Here is a 22,527-nt window from a genome sequence, read left to right on the forward strand (position 1 = left end):
GCTTCCAAAGAGCTTTTTCAGTCATGACCTCACTTCTTAGGATGGAGAGCCAAATCAGGAAGTTTCAAAGGAACCCATAGCAGTAAGGGATAAAAAAGAGCACTGTGTTCAGTTTGGACTTCAGTCTAAATCACAGCTTCCATCTGAAAGGCCTGGAAGCAGACCGACCACAGAGGACACCCTTCCTGACAGGTGAAGCACCCCAAGAAGAGGCAGGCAACACCAAGAGGGTGAAAAGAGGGACTAGGGAGATGCTGATGTGTGAGCCCATAACTGGTGTCAGAAGGTGGCAGGAATGACATCGCCACTCCCTTGGAAGTCTCTGAGGTACTTGCGTCCTCTGGGCCCATCTGCAGCACAGCCAGATCCATCTCACCCTCTGCCTAGAAAGCCTCAGAACATGCTAGAACCTGGACCTGTTCATACCAGCCAAGGACTTCACATCATCCCTTCCACCTTCCAACTCAGCCAAGAGAAGAGTGAGCACAGCAGGGAGATTGCACTACACAGCTGCAGAGACAAAGCCTGGCCCTGGGCTTGTGCTCACCAGTTACCACCATTCCAGGAGAGCAAAGGCCTGGCAAAGTCAAACCAAATGCTTGCGGCGCACCCCTAAAACTGACCTGATTTGCACAGAACCGGTCTTACTACCCTGCCCACAGGATTTACATCAAGTCCTGAAATGCCAAACAGTGAAAACAGGGCAGGCGGGCAGGTGGGCAGGCGGGCAGGCAGGCAGGAAGGCAGGGACTCTGGCTCAGACCACTAAATCTGCAAAAACACTCTGCAAAAAGAGTTACTCAGTTGAATGTGGTGGCAATCGCCTTCTTATTCCAGCACTTGTGAGGCCATGGAAGAACTGTTGTGAGCTTGAGCCCAGCCTAGGCTACTTAGTGAGTTCAAGGATAGACTAGACTATAGAGTATGACCCTCCTTGTTTAAAAAAGAAAAAGGAGAAAAAGAAAAGCCCTTCAGCACTCAGTAGGCCTCTTTCCTACCAGAGTCTAGGATACCATAGGTGATGCAGCACTCAGTAGGCCTCTTTCCTATCAGAGTCTAGGTAGGATAATACAGGTGATGCCTATCACAAATGAATCACTGAGCAGAGCAGACCAGAGCCCCTCCTCTTACCTGTCCCTTAAAAGGCACCCAGGTTCTTCACTGAGAAGCAGAGTGGCTCTTTCAGTTTCCAAAACTGGAAGCTGACAAGCTACAACTTCAGATGTCACTCTAGTTCCACAATCAGCAGCAAGCAAAGCGCTGCTTGGCTGCCAGGGCAGATGCCCTCGGTTCCAGAGAAAGACCCAAGAGGTCTTGCTAATCCCTTGTGCTAAACAGTCAGAGGCCAGAGGTCAGGGGCGGCATCTCTAGGGAACACATACTGGGATGCTATTTAGGTGCCCCCTGAAGGTGTTGCAGCCATAGTTCATCAGGCTTCTTTACATTCACACAGGATTCCAATGACTAGAAAAGGTTCCCTTGGCCCTTTCGTACTTACCAATGGCTCTCGAGGTACCACATTTTCACTTCCTGGAGAAGAGCTTGGCTGCAAAGAAAACCAGAAACAAAACTAAGATCACAGTGCCACCCAATGGACAACAGAAAAACAAAGGTGTGCTGCTTCCAAGCAGTGCACCCAAGTCTTTCTTTATTCTTCACAGGCTGCTGTAAGACAAAATTTGCCAGGAAACGTAGGGACTGTTTGTAGGTTCACTGTCATGGCCCCTCACGAACAGGACTTGCTTTTGCCCAGGAGGACCAAGGATCAGATGTAAGCAGAAAGGATGGGAGCCAAGACAAAAAAAGACCAGAGAACAGCCTAAAGAGAGACCTACATTTCTTTTCATCACCTTCCCAGCTAGAGTGAACAACAGAGCAGAGAGAAAGTGTAGAACCAAAGGCAGCCACAGGGCGGCATCAGCTACCCACACTAGGTTTTTCTCTACCTGAAGCCAACTGCTGTTTTCTTTGGGTTGTTTTGTGTCTGTGTCGGGGTCTCCATGTAGCCAAAGCTGACCTCAAATTCACTGTGTAACTGTAACTTGAACTCCTGGTCCTCTTGCCTCAACCTCCCAAGTGCTGGGATCAAAGAGATGTACCACAAACTACCACCAGCAGCAGCTACTACACTGGTTAAGGACTGCCCATCACAAGGAACCCAACTCCAGGGTTAAGTCTTTCATGGAAATAATCTAGTGACTGTGTGAAAGATAAACAGACCAACCTAAGAGCAAGCAAACAGCACTGTGACCAGATGGTCAGGCTCCCTGTCTATTTCCACAGCCTTTCTCTTACACCTTCAACCCATTATTACTGCACTGGCCAAAATTCAGAGCAGCGATGTAGGAACAAAGCTAGACACAAATCTCTGCCTGAGCGAGCTGTGGTCAGTTCACTGTTACTGATGTTAGGGTCAACCGCCGATTATCTGCAGCTAATGTGTGTGCTCCAGGAGCTGGTAGTGTGCTCCAGGAGCTGGCCTCCATCCCTCCCGGCTAGTTCAGGTAGTCTTTCCCAAGCCTCCTATGAAAAGGGCAGAAGCTGGGAGAAGGAAGAGAAGAGCCCTAAAGACTGTCTCACTTCACAGCTGTCTGCCACCACACAAAAGGCAGCCGACACAGTGCCAGGGCATCTGCTGGATGAAGGACCCTCTCCCTCTCTCCATCCAGAGTCCTATCCTAAGAGCTCCACCATCCCAAGACCAGAAGGCCAGGAAGCTTGTAACTATAATTGGAGGTCAGTTTTCATACCTGAGTGACCTTTCTCTTCCCCTTGCCATCCTCCCAGGCATTAAAGGCTCACACATTTAGGTCTCTGGGTCAGATCCCTGACCTCTTTCCTGCCTCCCCTTTCAAGTCCAGCAGAGACTCCCCTGACATGGATGCCCTCCTCCGGTACTGCTGGAAGGCCTCTCCAAGAGCTCCCTCTCCCTTATCCCCAAGGGGTACCCATATCTCCCCTGCCAGTCTTCCCCTCTGGAGAGCCATGGAATCAACCCTCGACTTCTGTTTATCTCCCCTGCCATCACTTACCTGGATTCATGCTGGCTCTCTTCCAATTCACTTTCCACAACACAAAAAGTAAACCATTTATAAAGGAAAACTCGATCATCTCCCTTACTTACTCATCCACCCTCATAAGCAACATCATCAATAGTTTCTCACTGTTCTCAGAAAACAAACAAACAAACAAAAAAAAAAAAATGTCTTGGTGCAGCCTTGGAAGCCTCACATCTATCCTAACCACATCTAGGTCTCATATGGTGCCGAACTTCCAAGCTTTGTCCACAACAGCCACTGGCTTCTGCTTCTTTCAAGGGGCTGTGCACAGGCTGTGCCTACCTCTCCTCCCAGACACTTTAACCTTCTGCAATACCAGCCAAGGCACTTCCCCAGGATGAATTCCTTCTAAGGCATCCTTGATTAGGTCAGGGCTCCCCAGTATAGCTCACATGGCACCAAGAGAATAAGCTGAGGGGCTAGAGGGATGGCTCCATGGTTAAGAGCACTGGCTGTTCTTCCAGAGGGCTACGGTTCAGTTCCCAGCACCCACGTAGTGCCTCACAACCACCTGTAACTTCAGTTCCAGGGGATCCAATGTCCTCTTCTGGCCTCCAAGGGCACCATGTAGTTCACAGGCACACATACAGGGATATACTAATACACACATAAATAAGTAAGTAAGTAAGTAAATACAGATTTTATTTTATTTTATTATTTTATTTATTATTTATTATTTTATTTTATATATTTTATTATTATTTTATTTTATTTGAGACAGGGTTTCTCTGTCTCTTGTGTAGCCAGTAGCCCTGGCTGTCCTGGAACTAGTTCTGTAGACCAGGCTGGCCTCAAACTCAGAAATTTACCTTCTTTTGCATGGGATTAAAAGTGTGCCCTACCAAGGCTGGCTTAAACAGTTTTTTAAATAAGAAACAACTGGTGGCAGTTTGTAACTCAGCACTCAGGAGGCTAAGATAGGAGTTTATGAATAAAGACCAACCTCTAATTCACTGCAGCATCAGACCCTGTCTCAAAAAGAAAAAGGGAAAAGGGGGAGAAAAGGGGTAGGGGAGGGGACAGGGGGGGGGGAAGGGGAGGAGAGGAGAAGGGAGGAGAAGGGAGGGGAGAAGGGAAGACAAAGGAGGGGAGGGGAGGGAAGAGGAGGGAAGGGGAGGGGAGGGAGGACAGTGGAGGAGAGAAGAGGGGAGGGGAGGGAAGGGAGAAGAAGGGAGGGGAGGGAGGGGAGGAGATAAGGAGAGGGGAGGAGGGGGAGATGGAGAGGGGAGGGGAGGAGAAGGGATAAGGAGAGGGGAGGGGAGGGGGGAGATGGAGGGGGAGGGGGAGGAGGGCAAAGGGACCAGGGTGAAGTTCACTGGGAAAGCTTTGGCCCCAGGTCAATCCTCAGCAAACAGAACAGCTGTTCTGACGCACTGACTCCCAGTGGATGCCGCAGTCAAGCTAACCCTCATTTAGCTCCTTCCTCACCTCAGTCTCACACTAGGCGTACAGAATTATTGCTGATGAAGAAACGAAAGCAAAGGAGCTTATGTAACTCAGCAAGCAGCAGTATCGTAGGCACATCTACCTAAATGAAATAATCAAATTTTGTTTCCATATTTTATGAAGCAGCAGCTTTAATCTAATGCTACCCCATAAGTAATAATGTAACCTATCTGACTAAAGCAAACACCAGTGATATGGTTCAGCAAACAAGGGCATTTGCCACCAAGTCTGAAGACCTGAGTTCAATCCCCAGAACCCACACAATGGAGAGAACCAGCTCCCACAAGCTGTCCTCTAACCTCCACATGCACGTGAGCTCAGGCATATGCACGTACACACACAGACACAGACACACACAGACACACACACCGACACAGATAAATGTTTAAATGTTTAAAATGAATACAAAACATCTTTAGTATTTAAGAAGTCTGTCTGTCTTTTTTTTTGGAGACAGGGTTTCTCTGTGTAGCCCTTGCTGTTCTGGAACTTGCTCTATAGACCAGGCTGACCTCAAACTCAGAGATCCATCTGCCTCTGTCTCCTGTGATATCTGGCCTGAAAAAAATCCCTACAAACTAATTTCAACTTGACCTTGGAGCTCTTCAAAACAAAACAAAAGAAAGAGAAGGCTTGGAAGCCAACTGAGGTCTACAGCAGAGGTATATGAAGGAGGATCTTCTGAACCCAACTCAGGACCTTTAGAGGTCAGAATGGGGAAGTCAGAATGGGAAGAAAGCAAAAGATTAAGAATGCTTTAAAAGAATACAAAGCGAAGTCAGGGTCAGTGAGATGGCATAGTAAAGACACTTGCCACCAAGCCTGATGACTCAGGTAAAGGTGCTTACTGACAAGTCTGGAGATCTGAGACCCACAGACCCACATGGTGTGGGGAGAGAATAAACTCCAGCAAGTTGTGTACACACACACATACACACACTGTTTAAAAATAGCTGAGCAGCAGAAGCACACACCTTTAATCCCAGCAATCAGGAGGCAGAAGCAGACAGATCTGAGTTTGAGGCCAGCCTGGTCTACAGAACAGGTTCAAGGACAGCCGGAGCTGCATAGAGAAACCCTATCCAGGGGGCTGTTGGGGGCAGATATAGCTGGGTGTACCACATGTCACACGCTTTAATCCTGGTACTCAAGAGGCAAAGGCAGAGCTATTCTATGAATCTGAGGCCAGCCTGATCTACATAGCCAGTTCTAGACTAGCAAAGGCTACATAATAAGACCCTGTCTCCAAATTAATTCATTAACTAATAAATCAATTAAAAGTTAGTGGGAAGCCCGGTGGCAGTGGCACACGCCTTTGATCCCAGCACTCGGGAGGCAGAGTCAGGTGGATCTCTGTGAATTTGAGGCCAGCCTAGGCTACAGAGTGAGTTCCAGGAAAGGCACCAAAACTACACAGAGAAACCCTGTCTTGAAAAAACAAACAAACAAACAAAAAGTTAGCGGGATATGGTGACCTATGTGTAATCCCAGCACCTGGAAGGTAGAGGCAGGCAGAACAGGAATTCAAAGGCAGCTTCAGCTACATATTGAATTTGAGGTCAGTCTGGGCTACATAAGACCCTATCTCAATAAGCAAAAATTAGGGGGCTGGGGATATGGCTAGGTCAGTGACATGTTTGCTACTCAAGCCTGAGGCCCTGAGTTCCATCCCCAGAACCCAAGTAAAAAGCCTAGCTGTGGTGGTGGAGGCAGGAGAATTCAATCCTGTCTACTTGGACTTAGTGGCCATCCAGCCTTGCCTAACCTAGTGAGAGATGCAATCTCAAAAAAAAAAAAAAAAAAAAAAAAATCAAGGTATATGTCCTCCTGAAGAATAACACCCATTCTGGATCTCTGGCCATTACATGCACACATCTGTGCGCACACACGCACGCGCACACACACACACAGAGGCGAAAAGATTTTAAGTAAAAAAATGAAAAGAGCACAGTGGAAGACCGGGAACGCTGTAGTATGACAGAGACAAAGGTGTGCCCTCACCCCACTGTGGAGGAGCTGACCTTCCCCTGCTGGGAAGCTTGCCAAGTGTTCACCTCACTGCACAGCAAAGGCCAACCTCAAAAGAGTTCATGAACTTGAGCAGGGGAAAACTTCCAAGTCTGTGAATGTAAGTCAGTGTCACTCTGCATATGTCCTAAGCCAGTCTATGTGAACAATCCTCTGCTGGAAAGCATAAGAGCTGATTCACAAATGCTCTGAGGCAGCTGGCATCTGCAAAGGGTTTGTGCAAACCTGGACACTAAACGCTGAGTGACTGGGCACTAACAGCCTAGCTGAGCCTTGGTTTCCTCAGCCATGGGAATGATTCCGTAATACACACTCAAGAGGAAGAGATCAAAAGTCCATCAGGCCTGCCCTTTGCTCTCACTTCCGGCTGAGATGGCGGAACAGGGGGAGGTTTAGTCTCCCAGCAGGTGGAATGTTCCTGAGACAGATACAGAACAGTGTGAGGATCTGTGCCCTTACACCACCCGGCTTTCTGCCATGGGACACACTTCAGACAGAGAGGAGGATGCCCAGCAATAGCATGGCAGTCTTAGTATGCTGAGGAGTCAGAGACCAGATTTTAGGAAGGCTAAGACAAAGGAAAGTGGCAGGGCCAGTCCTAAAGAAAGCTATGCAGAAAGAAAGTTACAGAAATCCACATGGAGTTTCCTTTGAGATGGTGTTTAATACTAAAATCTGAACACACACATGGTGAAATAACAGGAAGGTGGAGAAAAAAAGTGAGCCAAGCGGTGGTGGTGCACACCTTTAATCCCAGCACTCAGGAAGCAGAGCCAGGCAGATCTCTGTGAGTTCGAGGCCAGCCTAGTCTACAGAGCGAGATCCAGGAAAGACACCAAAACTACACAGAGAAACCCTGTCTCAAAAAAAAAAAAACCCAAAGGGGGGGGGGGGGCTGGAGAGATAGCTCAGAGGTTAAGAGCACTCCTTGCTCTTCCAAAGGTCCTGAGTTCAATTCCCAGCAACCACATGGTGGCTCACAACCATCTGTAATGAGATCTGGTGCCCTCTTCTGACCTGCAGGGATATGTGCAGACAGAATACTGTATATATAATAATAAATAAATAAATCTTTAAAAAAAAAAAAAAAAAAAAAGGTGAGGAAGAAGTGGTGAATTGAAGCATTCTCAGGTTGCTTGCAGAGCTCTGGACCCCAAGCTGTCAAAATACAGTGTCCTGCTTACTCAGGGCATTCCATAGACACCTCAAAGTCTTCATCTTGGGGAAGGGAGGCTGTCAAGGGAAGGGGAGCTGTTAAGTTATCCCCAGAGCAGGCTACTCTAACAAAGCTTAAAAGAGGGACTTGAGGGGCTGAGGAGATGTCTCAGTGGTTAGGAGCACATGTACAATCACAAAGACCAGAGTTAGAATTCCAACACGAATGTAACAAGCCAGGTACATACACACTTGTAAGCCCAGCTCTGAGAGGGCAGAGACAGACAGGAGGACCACTGGGGCTTGCTGGTTTCCTGCACAGGTTTAAAAGATACAAGGCTTCAAAAGACTAGGAAGAGCAATTGGAAAGGATACCTGATACCCTCTTCTGACCTTGACTCTGGCACAAAAAATCCACTTCTGCAAAGAAAAAGAAGACTGAGGAGTAGGAAGACTTGATAGAATCACAACCTCCCCTTCAGAACAAGGCCCAACAATCTTTAACAACCACAAAATCCAGCCCAGTGTGTAGCCACACACTGGTAATACTAGCATTCAAGAGACTGAGATAGACAGATCCTGAGTTCAAGGCCAGCCCAAACCTCATAGCAAGACCCTGTTTCAAACAAACAAGCAAAAAACCCACAAAAGAGGCCAACTGAGAGAGCTTGGTGAGAAATGGTGCTTGACAGCACCCCGACACTCTGAGTTCTATCTCTAGAACCCACATGGTAGGAGAGGAGAACTGACTCCTGCAAGTCCTCCGACCTCCACACACACAATAAACTCATAATAATTTGTTTTTCAAAACATACACAAAATTGCCTCGTGGTGGTGGCATATGCCTTTAATCCCAGTACTCAGGAGGCAGAGTCAAATGGATCTCTGCGAGTTTGAGGCCAGCCTGGGCTACAAAGTGAGTTCCAGGATAGCCAAGGCTACACAGAGAAACCATGTCTCGAAAAACAAACAAACAAATAAAAACAACTAGATCCTGAGCATAAAATTCACAACAACAGTAGAGGTAAAATTTACAATAGCCAGCATCCCATCAAAATTCTCTGTTGAGTATGGTACTAAAAGACCAGTAATTCCAGCACCTCTAGGTAAAGGCAGGGGATCAGGAGTTCAAGAGCAGCCTTTACTACACAGGAAGCTCAAAGACTGCCTGAGCTACAAAGATCCTGGAGAGAGGGAGGGAGAAGGGGAGGGAGGGGGACTGGGAAGGCAGCAGAAAGGGAGGAGGAGAGAATAAATGAATATCAATAGTTATATTCAAGTACATAAAGAAAAACATACTGGGGACTGGAGAAAAAGCTCAGTGGTTAAGCACACTTGTTGCTCTTGCAGAGGACTATGGTTCAGTTCCCAGCATCTGCATGGTACTCGCAACCATCCTGTATCCTATTAAAGGGAATCTGATGCCCTCTTCTGACCTCTGTGGTGGTATTGTGTTCCCCGAAATATTGTGCACCCTAATAAACTTATCTGGGGTCAGAGAACAGAACAGCCACAATATTAAACATAGAGGATAAGCAGTAGTAGCACAAGCCTTTAATCCTAGCATTCCAGAGGCAGAAATCCATCTGTTCAAGGATACAGCCAAGCATGGTGACTCAGGCCTTTAATCCCAAAGAGTGATGGCAGAAAACAGAAAGGTATATAAGGCATGAGGACCAGAAACTAGAAGCTTTTGGCTGGTTAAGCATTTGGCTGGTTAAGCATTCAGGCTTTTGAGCAGCACAGTTCAGCACATCCAGTCTGAGGAACCAGGATCAGTTGAGGAACTGTTAAGGTAACAAAACTGTGGCTTGTTCTGCTTCTCTGATCTTCCAGCATTCACTCCAATAACTGGCCTCAGGTTTGATTTTATTAATAAGACCTGTTAAGATTCCTGCTACAGACCTCCCTCCCAACTTCCCCCACACTGCAGGAACATGATGCACATATATAAATACAGGAAAACAATCATATACGTGACATAAATCTTTTTTAAATAAGGTATAAAAATAAAATAGCTCTTCTGGATATGAAAAGTGTCATATAAAGTAAAAATAAGTCCTTTGTGGGTGGCAGTGAACCTAAAGAGTTTGGTATCAGGCTATGCTGTGGCTCCCACAGTGGCACTCAATGCCTGACCAGAGCAGGGGCGGTCGTGCTGTGGTGACACCAGCTTCTGACACTGCTCACACATGCTGCCCCTCCTAGGAGATCATGAAAGCAGATGAGCTCACCTCTAGTCTGCTCCAACATGAGCCACAAACCACTCAAGCAATCCTCTCTCCACTCTAAGTTCAAATCCCAGCTGTGGTGGTATTTTCTTTGTCTACACCCAGCTGCTCCACCACAAGCTGCTTCACCACCAAATGGCCCAATACCTTTCTCTAGAGGCAGGCCCAGGCCCTGCCAAACTCCACAAGAACTGAAAAGAGAGGTAAAAAAGAATAAAATGAAAATGAGGGAGCTGGACAGAAGCTCAGCGGGTAAGAGTGCTTGCTGCTTAAGCATGAGGATCCAAGTTCATATCCCTAGATCTCCTGTAAAAGTGCTGGGCATGGCATCTACTTGTAACCCAAGTATTGTGGAGGATGGGAAGAGGAGACTCCCTGAGGCTTGTTGGCTGCAGCCTGGTTCCAGGTCCTGTCTCAGGGAATAAGGTGGAAAGTGACAACCCTCCTCCTCTGGCTAGACATGCACACAAACGTGTCTATCCACACAACAGAACACATGCACACAAACGCGTCTATCCACACAAATATAACACATGAACACATCCACACAAATAAAGATTTTAAAAATGGTAACAGCAGGGCCAGTCATGGTTGTGTATGCCTTTAATCCCGGCAAAAGGAAGGAAGGGAGGGAGGGAGGAAGGAAGGACAGATGATGAGTAAGGACAAAAAAAAAGTAAGTATACTTAAAAACGCGGGAAAAAGCTAACCAAAATGAAGGACTAAGAAAATATGAAGAAAAATGAGCCTCAGTGGTCAGCCAGATCTGTGGTCTATCAAACAACACCACACATGTTATTACAGAACCAGAAAAAAAGAGTGAGGCAGAAAAACTATGGAGAAACAATGGCTGAAATTTTTCAAAGTATAAACAAAACCATAGGCACAAAGAGCTAAGAAACCTGACAAGTGCCAAGCAGAGGGCGCACACTCGCATACATACACACACACACACACACACACACACACACACACACACACACCACCACCACCACCACCACACACTCGGGGAAATCAGAGCACACACCACACACTGGGGGAAATCAGAGCACACACCACACACTCGAAGAAATCAGAGCACACACAACAAGAAGAGAAAACCTGACAAGCAATCCGAGAAAGAGAACATTGCCCAAGACTACTCAGAATCAGCTGTGACTGAAGGGAGACTTCAAAACCGTACAAGCCACAACATAATGGAATCTATCTGTCAAGTCCTGCCAGCGGGGCTGTCAACTCCCAACTCTATCCAATGGAGCTGTCCTTCCAAAATGAAACAAATGGAAGTGAAAGAGCTGGGGAGGGAGGGATGAATCTGTCAACACAAGTGTCAAGACAATATAGTACTGGGCCTGCTGGCTCAGGTATATTATTAATCAAAGGTATTCAAAGCTGAGGCAGGAGAATCACAAGACCTGCCTAGGGAAAAGTGAGAAAGACTGTGTCTCAAAATAAAAAGTAAAGAATTAATAATAATTTTTAAAGAGCTGGAAAAATAGCTCAGGGGTACAGTGCTTGCCTAGGTTCAGTCTCCAGTACAAAAAAAGAAAGGAGAGAATGAATGAATGAATGAATGAATGAATGAATGAATTCGTAAGACTGTGTTTCAAACAGGCTGGGTATAGTGACGCACACCCTTGATCCCACAACTCCTGGGCAGAGGCAGCAGATCTGAGTTTGAGGAGATCTGATCTACATAGTGAGTTCCGGGACAGCCAGGGCTACACAGAGAGACCCTGACAAAACAAAACAAAACAAAACAAAACAAAACAAAACAAAACAAAGACAAACCTTCTTGCTCTTTCATCTCGCAAATTGTAGATAAAAAGCTGAGAAACTAGACACTAAGGAGAAAAAACCCAAAGCCAAGTGTCTTATTCCAGCAGGTTAAAAATGCCAAGCTTGAGGCCAGAGTAGCCAGGAAGGGAAACCTGACTTTCCTTAGAACTGGCACATGCTCCTGATCAGCTGTGTTCCAAAAGGCCAGCCATGAGAGGTGCCTTAGCCATTAAATCCATGATGGGAAAGAAAGATTCTTACGACTGTCACCAAATCAGTTGATGATGCTAAAAATGCTTAGATATTGTCCTACTGAAGAGGCACCTTTAGCGCTGTTGAACACGGGGTAGGGTGTTCCCTGCAATCACAAATGAGAAAACTGTGAGCTGGGGACCTCTGGCCATCCTCAATGGGGACATAAGGGAAGACAGTGGGTTTCTGTGCAGCCAGGTAGCAGCTGAATTGCTAGACCATCTTCCCTTGGGTAAGTTCTGCACAGTACACACCCAACGTCTGTCATCACCTCTATAAACATAAATTTTAGCAACATGAAAATTTCCCAAACACTGTTCTGATACTTCAAGAAGTGTTGGGGCTGGAGAGGTGGTTCAGTGGTTAAGAACACTTGTGGCTCTTGCTAAGGAACTGGCTTTAGCTCCTAGCACCTACATGGTGGTCCACAACCACCTGGAACTCCAGTCCCGGGGACCTGGTGCCTTCTTCTAACCTCCATGTGCTCCTGAACACACATGCTACATATATATGCTACAAAAACAATTTCTCCCTAGCCCCTAATAGGTTACACATACTACAGTGGACAGTCCTATGCCCACCTGCATGTGGCCAACACTAGCTGGTCTCGCTGATAGATAGATAGATAGATAGATAGATAGATAGATAGATAGATAGATAGATAGATAGATAGATAGACAGATAGATAGTTGGAAAGACAGATAGACAGTTGGAAAGATAGATAACATCAAGTTGTGAGGGGACATGCATACAGGGAGGAAATTAAGTAAATTGGATAAGGGTAGATTTGATCACAATAAAAAAGCATTCATGTACAAAATAATTTTCTTTAAAAAGCAATAAATATATTTTTTTAAAAGAAAAAGATCAAGCATAGTGGTATATGCCTATAATCCCTGAACTCAGAAAGCAGAGGCAGGTGAGTCTCTGTGAGATCATGGTCAGCCAGGTCTACATGGCCAGACCCTGTCTTAAAAGGAGAAATGCTAGAGAGATGGCTCAGTGATTAAGAGTACTTAAGACCCAAGTTAGGTTTCCAATTCCACATAGTGCCTCACAACCACCTACAGATCCAGTTTCAGAGAATCTGATGCCTTCTTCTGACCGCCCCACTGGCACTGGGTGCATTTGGTATTCGTACACGTACACTCAGGCACACACACATACAGAAAAATATTTTTAAAAAGAAATAAAAGAAAGAGTGAGTGGGGTTGGGGATTTAGCTCAGTGGTAGAGTGTTTGCCTAGGAAGCGCAAGGCTCTGGGTTTGGTCCTCAGCTCTGAGAAAGAAAGAAAGAAAGAGAGAGAGAGAGAGAGAAAAGAAAGAAAGAGCAACAGAAAGCACAGGAGGAAAATGATACTGATGCAAACCTGGATCCACTGGACAGGAAGCCTGAGAGGAGCTAGGCTGTTGAACACAAACACCTCTAGTGGTTGTTCGTGGGTTGGTTTTTTAAATCTGTGTTGTCTGAAACAAGACTGGCCTTGAACTCTCCATCAGCCTCTTGAATGCTGGGATTATGGCATATCTGGCTTTCATCACCCCATCTCAATCAATCAATCAATCACAGAAAGAAAGAAAACTTCAAAATTACTAGCAAAAACTAGTAATTTTTACATTTCCAGAAATAAACAAACAAAAAAATCCCAATGTTTTAAAGGGCTTTTAATCCTAGCACTCAGGAGGCAGAGGCAGTAGGATCTCTGTGAGTTGGAGACCAGCCTTATCTACAGAGTGAGTTCCGGGACAGTGAGGCTATGTAGAGAGACCCTGTCTCAAAAAACTAAAATAAGTAAATATACAAAGGGCTGGTGAGAGGGTTCAGCAGGGCTTGCTGCCAAGTCTGACAGCCTGAATTTAAACAAACTCCCAAAAAGTGTCCTCTGACTTTCACATGCGTGCTATGGAACACGAAAACACACACACACACACACACACACACACACACACACACACACACAGGGGGTGGATGGGTTACAACATACACACACCAAAAAGGGGGAGGGGAATTGTCCAGTGAGATGGTTCAGTGGATAAAGGCACCTGCCACCAAATCTGAAGACCTGAGTTTAATGCCCCAGGACATACATGGTGGAAGGTAAGAGCCAACTACTATCCTTCAAGTTGTTCTCTGACCTTCACAAACATGTAGATACACACACACACACTGATAAATAAATGTTTTTTTTTAAAAACTGAAATAAAAAACTTTTGAAGGAGTAGGAGGGGAACACACCAGGCACGTGGCTCAATTAGCAGAGAGACTGCCTAGTATACAGGAAGCCCTGGGTTCCATCGCTAGCACTGTATAAACCAAGTACAGATACAGCCTTGTAATTCCTCCAGCAGTCAAGAAATGGAAGCAAGAGGATCTGAGGTTCAAAACCATTCTCCATATATAATGATTTCAAAGACATGAGACCCTGTCTCAGAAAAATAAATGAGGCTGGAAAGATGACTCGGCAGATAAAGGTGCCTGCCCCCAACCCTGATGATCAGAGTTCTACCCCAGGAACCTACATAGTGGAAGGAGAGGACTGACTCCCAAAAGTTGTCCTATGACTTCTACATGCATGTGTAGCACATGCAAGCCCCACCCCCACATAAATAAATATAAAAACAAATCATTAAATTAAAAATAACCCCCTAGAGCTGGGCGGTGGTAGCACACGCCTTTAATCCCAGCACTCAGGAGGCAGGCCAGGAGGATCTCTGTGAGTTCGAGGCCAGCCTGGTCTACAGAGCAAGATCCAGGACAGGCACCAAAACAACACAGAGAAACCTTGTCTTGAAAAACCAAAATAAATAAATAAATAAATAAAAATAACCAAAAAAAAAATGGTAGTGCAACCTTTAATCCCAGCACTTGGGAGGCAGAGGCAGGTGGATCTCTGTGAGTTCAAGACCAGCTTGGTCTACAGAGTGAGTTCCAGAACAGCCAGGGCTATTACATAGAGAACCTGTCTCAAAAAAAAAAAAAAAAAAAGCCAAGATAAATAAATACGAACATATCAAATTCAGTAACATATAAAAGGGATAATACTATATAAATGACCAAGAAAATATATCAAATAAATGAAATAACAAAATAAAACCAATTAGGGTTCTCCCATTGTGCTGTAAGCCTATATTTAAGACCTCCTCCCTCCTTCAATAAACGGCATTCGGCATTCAAAAAAAAAAAAGGAAAGAAAGAAATTGAAGACAGTGATGTTCTAAAACAGGAAGTGGTGATGGTGTCATGGGCCTATAAGGATGCTAGACTAAAATCTATCAAATTGTGCAAACAGGAAAATTGTATACTATGTGAATTATCTGTCAATAAAGATCTTATAAAAAATAAATAAAACCAATTAACAGAACAAAGGAAGAAAAGAAAACAAAAAGATCAGCTATCAGTAGATACCAAAAAGAGCAAAGGACATCTTTGTTGTAGAATATTATTTTAAGGTGGGTTACATTTGTTTATGCTGTTGACCATTTGTTTAATGATGCAAAGATGTGCTGCATTCTTTTATGTTGCATTTGTTTAACTCTGTGAAGCTGTGTTACTGTGCCTGTGTAAAACACCTGATGGTCTAATAAAGAGCTGAACAGCCAATAGCTAGGCAGGAGAAAGGACAAGCAGGGCTGGAAGGCAGAGAGAATAAACAGAAGAAAAAGAAGGAGAAAAAGAGGGATCAGGAAGCAAGAGAGGATCAAAGAACGAGAAAAGGAGGAGGACATCGGGGGCCAGCCACCCGGCCACACGGCCACACAGCCACACAGCCACCGGGCCACACAGCCAGCCAGAGTAAAAGTAAAGAAAGGTATTTAGAATAGAGAAAGACAAAAGTCCAGAGGCAAATGATAGACGAGATAATTTAAGAAAAGCTGTCTAGAAATAAGCCAAGATAAGGCCAGGCATTCATAAGTAATAATAAGACCCCATGTGTGTTATCTGGAGCTGAGTGGCGGGCCCCAAAAGAGAAAAGAATGAAAGAGTTAAAAAAAAAAAACCAACAACACATCATTCAAAACTTACATACATTTTTTAAGATTTTTATTTATTTATAATTGTTTACATTTATTTTTTATTTTATATGTATAAGTATTTCACCTACATGTATGTATGTGCATCACATGGGTGCCTGGTCCCCAAGGAGATCAGAAGAGATGTTGGATCCCCTGGAACTGGAGCTGCCATGTATACTGGGAATCAAAGCCAGGTCCTCTGCAAGAGCAGCCAGTGTTTTTAACTTCTGAGTCATCTCTCCAGCCTCACAATTTGCTTTTGAAATTTTCTTTAAATTTTTATGTGTATGAATGTTTTGCCAACATCTGTGTATACCATTTGTAGTGCCTGCAGAGGCCCAAAAAGTGTTGGATTCCCCCTGAAACTGGAGTTTTTTGTTGTTTTCTGTTTTTTGTTTTTTTGAGCTGAGGATCGAACCCAGGGCCTTGCGCTTGCTAGGCGAGCACTCTACCACTGAGCTAAATCCCCAACCCAAAACTGGAATTTTAAACAGTTGCAAACTGTCATGTGTGTGCTGGGAACCAAACCTGGGTACTCAAAACGAGCAGGAAGTGCCCTCAAGCAATGAGCTATCACTCCAACCACAAAATACATAATTATTTTTAATTTTTTATCCATTTATCATGAGGGTGTGTGTGTGCCTCTGTGAATTTATGTGCCCCATATGCATGGAGGATCCTGAGAAGCAGAAGAGGGCATCAGATCAAAAGGAGTTACAAGCAATTGTAAGCCACCATGTGGGTTCTGTAGGTTCTGAGACCCAAACCCAGGTCCTCTGAAAGAGCAACAAGTGCTCCAGCCCCACAAACAATATTTTGAGAACGAAAATACAAAGACAAGAAATAGTGATCTGCCTGTGGTCCTAGCTACTCAAGCTACTAAGGCATGACGCCTTGAGGCCAGGAGTTTGAGGTCAGCCCCAGCAATGAGGCAAGACCATATATATCTCTTAGAAACAAGGCATCCTGGTGTGGTGGCACAGGAACACCTATAATCCCAGCACTCAGCAGGCAGAGACAGGAGGATTGCTAAAAGTTCAAGACCATCCTGGTCTATATATCGAGACTCTATCTCAAACCAATAACTCAACCAGCCAGTCATAATGGTGCACACCTTTAATCCTAGCATTCTCTGGGAGGCAGAGGCAGGTGGACCTTTGTGAGTGTGAGGCCAGCCTGGGCTACATAGTAAGTTCCAGGAGAGCCAGGACTATGTAGAGAGACCTTGTCTAAAAATAAAAATAATAATAATAATAAAATAATAATAATAAAAACAGCAACAAAAAAACTCAGCAAGCTAAAAAAAAAAAAAAATCAAATGTGAGTTTCCTCATCTTGATAAAGGGAACCTCTGCAAAACCCTACAGCTGACATCAAACCTGAGGTGGGAACTACATGCAATCCCTCCAGACCAGCAACAGGAAAGTGTCACGCTCACTATCGCTTGGAGCATCATTCTTAAAGTTCTAGATAATACAATAAAACAAAAAATAAAAGGAGCTGGACAGAGTGGTGAGGAAGAGCGGGAGGGAGGAGGAAGAGGAGGGAGGGGAAGAGGAGGGAGGGGAAGAGGAGGGAGGGGAAGAGGAGGGAGGGGAAGAGGAGGGAGGGGAAGAGGAGGGAGGGGAAGAAGGACGTTTAAACTGGGAGAACAAAAGCAAAGCTGCCCCTTTTTTATAAAGATTTATTTATTTATTATATACACAATGTTCTGTCTGCATGTGTCCCTGCAGGCCAGAAGAGGGCGCCAGATCTCATTACAGATGGTTGTGAGCCACCATGTGGGTGCTGGGAATTGAACTCAGGACCTCTGGAAGAGCAGCCAGTGCTCTTAACCTCTGAGCCATCTCTCCAGCCCCGCAAAGCTGCCTTTATTTGCAGATGATACTATCATCTATAGAAACCATGAGGAATCTACAAAATGCTACCAAAATGAAAACCAGGTCTAACAAGGTTGCACACACATGCCAAATACACAAACCCATAATTTCATTTTATACACTAGCATTAAACAATTAGAAAGAAATGAAAGCTGGATGTGGTGGCACACACCTGCAATCCTAGCACTTGGGAGGTAAAAGCATGACAGGAATGAGTCTAAGGCTAGCATGTGTAGTTGAGATTTTCTTTGGGCCACCAATCAGTTCCCAAGTAAAGACACACAGACTTGTTATTAATTATGAGTGCTCAGCCTTAGCTTTGGCCTGTCCCACTAGCTCTTTGAACTTAATTTAACCTGTTTCTCTTCGTCTACATTTTGTCTCAGGGCTTTTTACTTTTCTTTCATTTTATATGTCCTACTTTTCTGCTTCCTCCATGTCTGGCTGGCTGACTAGCCAGCCCCTGGTGTCTCCCTGCTATCTCTTTTTCTTTCTTCCCCAAGCCTAAATTCCTCCTCCTTCCTCTCCTTGCCTGGAAGTCCCGCCTATGCCTCCTCCCTCGCTATTGGCCAGTCATCTTTTTATTAGACCAATCAGGTGCCTTAGGCAGGCAAGGTACAATAGCAACATATCTTTATATAATTAAACAAATGCAACACATCTTTGCATAGTTAAACAAATATTCCACAACAAGCATAGGCTACATAGGGAGGCCTTGTGTCAAAAACCAAAAATAAACAAAACTTATAAATACCGAGACCTACACACTTAAAACTCTAAGACATTACTAAGAAAAACAAAAAGATCTGAGTAGGTGTAGACATGCTTAAACAGGAAGGTCATAATGGAAATGACTGTTCTCTCCCCAGCTGACCTGTGGGCTACACTCAATCCCTGTAACTCCAGCAAGCTTTTATGTAGGATTTTTCTAAAAAAGGATACTTTATTTCTAGGGTGTGAGGATGGGGGTGGTAGGTGGAGAGGGGTGAGACTCTGTAGCCCAGGTTGGCCTTCAATTCATACAATCCTCCTGCCTCAGCCTCCTATATTCTGAGACTTTAGGCATGAGCTATTGTACCTGACTTAGAGCTATAAAATTTACCCCTAGAGGATGGCTCAGTCATTAAAGCACTCATTGTGCAGGCATGAAGGCCCAAACTCTGCTCCCAGACATCGAGGAAAGAAGCCAAGTGAGGCAGTGCATCTGTAAGACCAGCACAAGGGCAAGTAGCCATGGGATTCTTGGAGCTCACTAGCCAGATAGTCTAGTCAGATCAGTGAGCTTTAGGTAAAATAGCCCTGTCCTCAAAAAATAAAATTAGAGCCAGACATGTGGCATTTGCCTTTAATCCCAGCACTCGGAAGGTGCAGGCAAGCTGTGAGTGCAAGGCCAGCCTGGTCTATAGAGGAAGTTCCAGGATAGCCAGAGCTACATAGAAAGGCCCTGTCTCAAAACAAACAAGCAAACAGAAACAAAACAACAAAAGTGGAGAGCAACAGAGGAAAACACCTAATATCAACCTCTGGTCTCCACACACACAAGCAGGCACACACATGAACACACATATAGACACACAAGTTACTGGGAGATCCAAGGCTGGACTAAAAATTGGCAGCAAAGCCTTTACTATCCTCATATTAAAAAATTAATAAAAATCAGCCAGGCAGTGGTGACACACACCTTTAATCCCAGCACTCAGGAGGCAGGGACAGGCAGAGCTCTGTGAGCTCAAGGCCAGCCTGGGCTACAGAGTGAGTTCCAGGAAAGGCACCAAAACTACACAAAGAAACCTTGTCTTGAAAAACCAAAATCATCATCATCATCATCATCATCATCATCATCATTATCAATATAAAGGCACAAAGGAGCAAAACTTGCAACATTTGTTTGTTGTACCACCATACCCAGCAATACATTTTTTAAGACTAGCTGAGGACTTGGCTGAGGAAGACAGTCTGGCGGCAAGAGCACCTGCTACACCGCATGAGGATGGATTCCCAATGCCAATGTAAAAGGCAAACATGGAACTGTAACTTGGTGTATGCAGAGACAGAAGACTCACTGGGGCTTACTAGCCAGCCAGCCTAGCTCAAAACAAAACAAGAAATACCAACAAGCTCCAGGTTCAGTGAGAGACCTTGGCTCAAGGGTGAATGACAGGGTAATCAAGCAGAACGCTGATGCCTTTCTCTGGACTCCACATGCGCACATATAGGCATGTGCATGTATATTCAGAACTATAAGCATGCACATGTGCATGCATGCACCCAGCACACACACAGGAGAGCTCCAGCAGGGGCTGAAGAGATGCTGCACAAAGTTGAAAGAGCTTTCTGCTCCTCCTGAGGACTGGAGCAGCTGGCAGCTCACAACCACCTCGAACTCCAATTCCAGGGGACCAACAACAGCCTTTCCTGGCCTCTATCGGTACACGCACACAAACGGCATACTCACACACAGATATCCCCACACATACACATTAATTCAATTCAAGGACCCATATGGTGGCAGGAGAGAACCAGCTCCCACAAGTTGTCCTCTGATCTCTTCATGTGCCATGGCACATGTGCACAAATACACACCACGTACAAATAAATAAATAAATGTATTTTTTTAAAGTAATGAATTAAAAAAAAAAAAAAAAAGCCAGGCAGTGGTGGCGCACACCTTTAATCCCAGCACTTGGGAGGCAGAGCCAGGCGGATCTCTGTGAGTTCGAGGCCAGCCTGGGCTACAAAGCGAGTTCCAGGAAAGGCGCAAGACTACACAGAGAAACCCTGTCTTGAAAAACCAAAGGGGAAAAAAAAAAAAAAAGTAGTGAATTTTATGGGTAAAGAAGATAGCAAATTTCACAAACATTATGACCAAGAAAAGCCTAAAAAGAATAGGTTATAAACTCATTCGTGTAAAATTATAGGAAAGACTAAAATTATCTGCAGAGACAGAAGCCAGAGCGGAGATGTTCAAAGGAAATAACAGAACACTGAGGGCTAGAGAATTGTTTGGTCGTGCCCCCGGTGGTAGTTACACAGGTACACCACAAGTCCTCAAACTCATTAAGTAACCACCACACACTTATGGACTCTGCAGTAAATGTCAAGGACAAAAGACTATGTCCCACAATAAGATGTTGAATCTAAATCAACACTAGCAAAATTACAAAGAAAGCCACTCACTTAGAAAATTACCTTACAGCCAGGCAGTGGTGGTGCACACATTTAATCCCAGCACTCAGGAGGCAGAGGAAGGCAGGTCTCTGAGTTCAAGACCAGCCTGATCTAGAGTGAGTTCCAGGACTGCCAGGGCAGTTACACAGAGAGCCCTGTCTCAAAAAAACAAAAAAGGAAAAAAGAAAGAAAGGAAGGAAGGGAGGGAGGGAGGGAGGGAGGGAGGGAGGAAAGAAAGGAGAAAATGACCTTAACGTAGAGATATGACAGTCACTACCTTAACCAAGCAACCAAACTTATCCCCAACAATAAAGACTGTGCCAACAACTCCAGATACAAGTCACTGAGAACACAGTGACACTTGGATGATAAGCTCACAAGAAATATTTAACTTCATCTAAACATGTGAGAACAAATCTGAAAACTCAAGACAGGAACCATGTATAAACAACAGCCTCAGGAGCCTGTGAGATGACTCCAGGCCTGACAAGCCAGTTAGGTCCCTGAGTCCTGCTGTGTGACTCCTGCAGCGGAGGGCTAGAGGCCAGAGCCGGCATGTTCTGGGTAAATGCTACACCACTTACCAAACAGTCTTCCTAGGCAGCTCAGACTTAAAGTTTTTAAATTTGTGGGGGTTTGTCACATTTATATATTTATGTGTGGGTACTTAGGAGTCAGAGAACAGTTTGCAGGAATTGGTTCTCTCCTTCTATCATATAGGTTCCAGGAACTGAACCCAGATCTTCAATCTTGTTAGCAAGCACGAGGCTGGTTTAGAACTCAATATCCTCCTGCCTCAGAATATGAGGCAAAAAATGGAATTCCAACAACTCTCTTAATCATAAAACTATATTCTATATAATTTTATATACAGACTATAAAAATTACTTTGCCATCATGAAAGAACAAACAGAATCTGCTAGCATAAACAGTGGCACTTGTCACGGGCATTTGTGGCATCTTTTCAATTATCAAGAGAAATTACTTCAAAACAAAGAAAAACACAACTTCAATAGAGTAGTGGTCAACATACAAAAATCATACAGCAAATGCTGTAATAAGGCTTAAAGAAAGACCTCCCCCTCCTAAGAGTGCAAGTCCAGAATGTATTAACGGAATAACAATGTACAACACTTCTGTCCGGTAAACTAAGCACTTTACATAAATTAACCCACTTAAATCTTCAGAGCAATTCCATGAGATAGGCATTAGTCTTTTCGTACTTCACAGAGTCAGATAGAGGATATAAAGTTAGGTAACCTAGCCAGATCTCACAGCTGGTGTCTACTGGCTAGAATACCAGGCCAAAGAGGTGAGCTTTAGCACCTTATCCTGCCTCAAAGGCAGAGAGGGTTTGCTGTGGGATGTTCTGTATGTCAAAAAAGACAAAGCCCCAACTTTACAAAGGAACATTAGGTGACTGTCCAGGTTGCCAGCTGTCTCTGTCTACCCTACAAGACTCCCGAAAGTTGCTTGCATCCTTCTCCCGGTTCTCAGGCAATATTATATCCTTCT

The 22,527-nt window shown here is 44.8% G+C and overlaps 1 protein-coding gene across 2 annotated transcripts in view; it reads right to left on the minus strand.

Moving 5' to 3' along the window:
- Nucleotides 1–22,527, minus strand: part of Pex14 (peroxisomal biogenesis factor 14) — a 149,950-nt gene that overhangs the window by 122,553 nt on the left and 4,870 nt on the right. For both annotated transcript variants that reach the window (XM_036179458.1, XM_036179457.1), the window contains exon 2: nt 1,499–1,546. In XM_036179458.1, the coding sequence (XP_036035351.1) occupies nt 1,499–1,546 (48 nt within the window). The remainder of the gene's footprint in view (nt 1–1,498; nt 1,547–22,527) is intronic.

The sequence above is a fragment of the Onychomys torridus genome, chromosome 2 (genome assembly GCF_903995425.1).
Source record: "Onychomys torridus chromosome 2, mOncTor1.1, whole genome shotgun sequence".
NCBI lineage: Eukaryota > Metazoa > Chordata > Mammalia > Rodentia > Cricetidae > Onychomys > Onychomys torridus.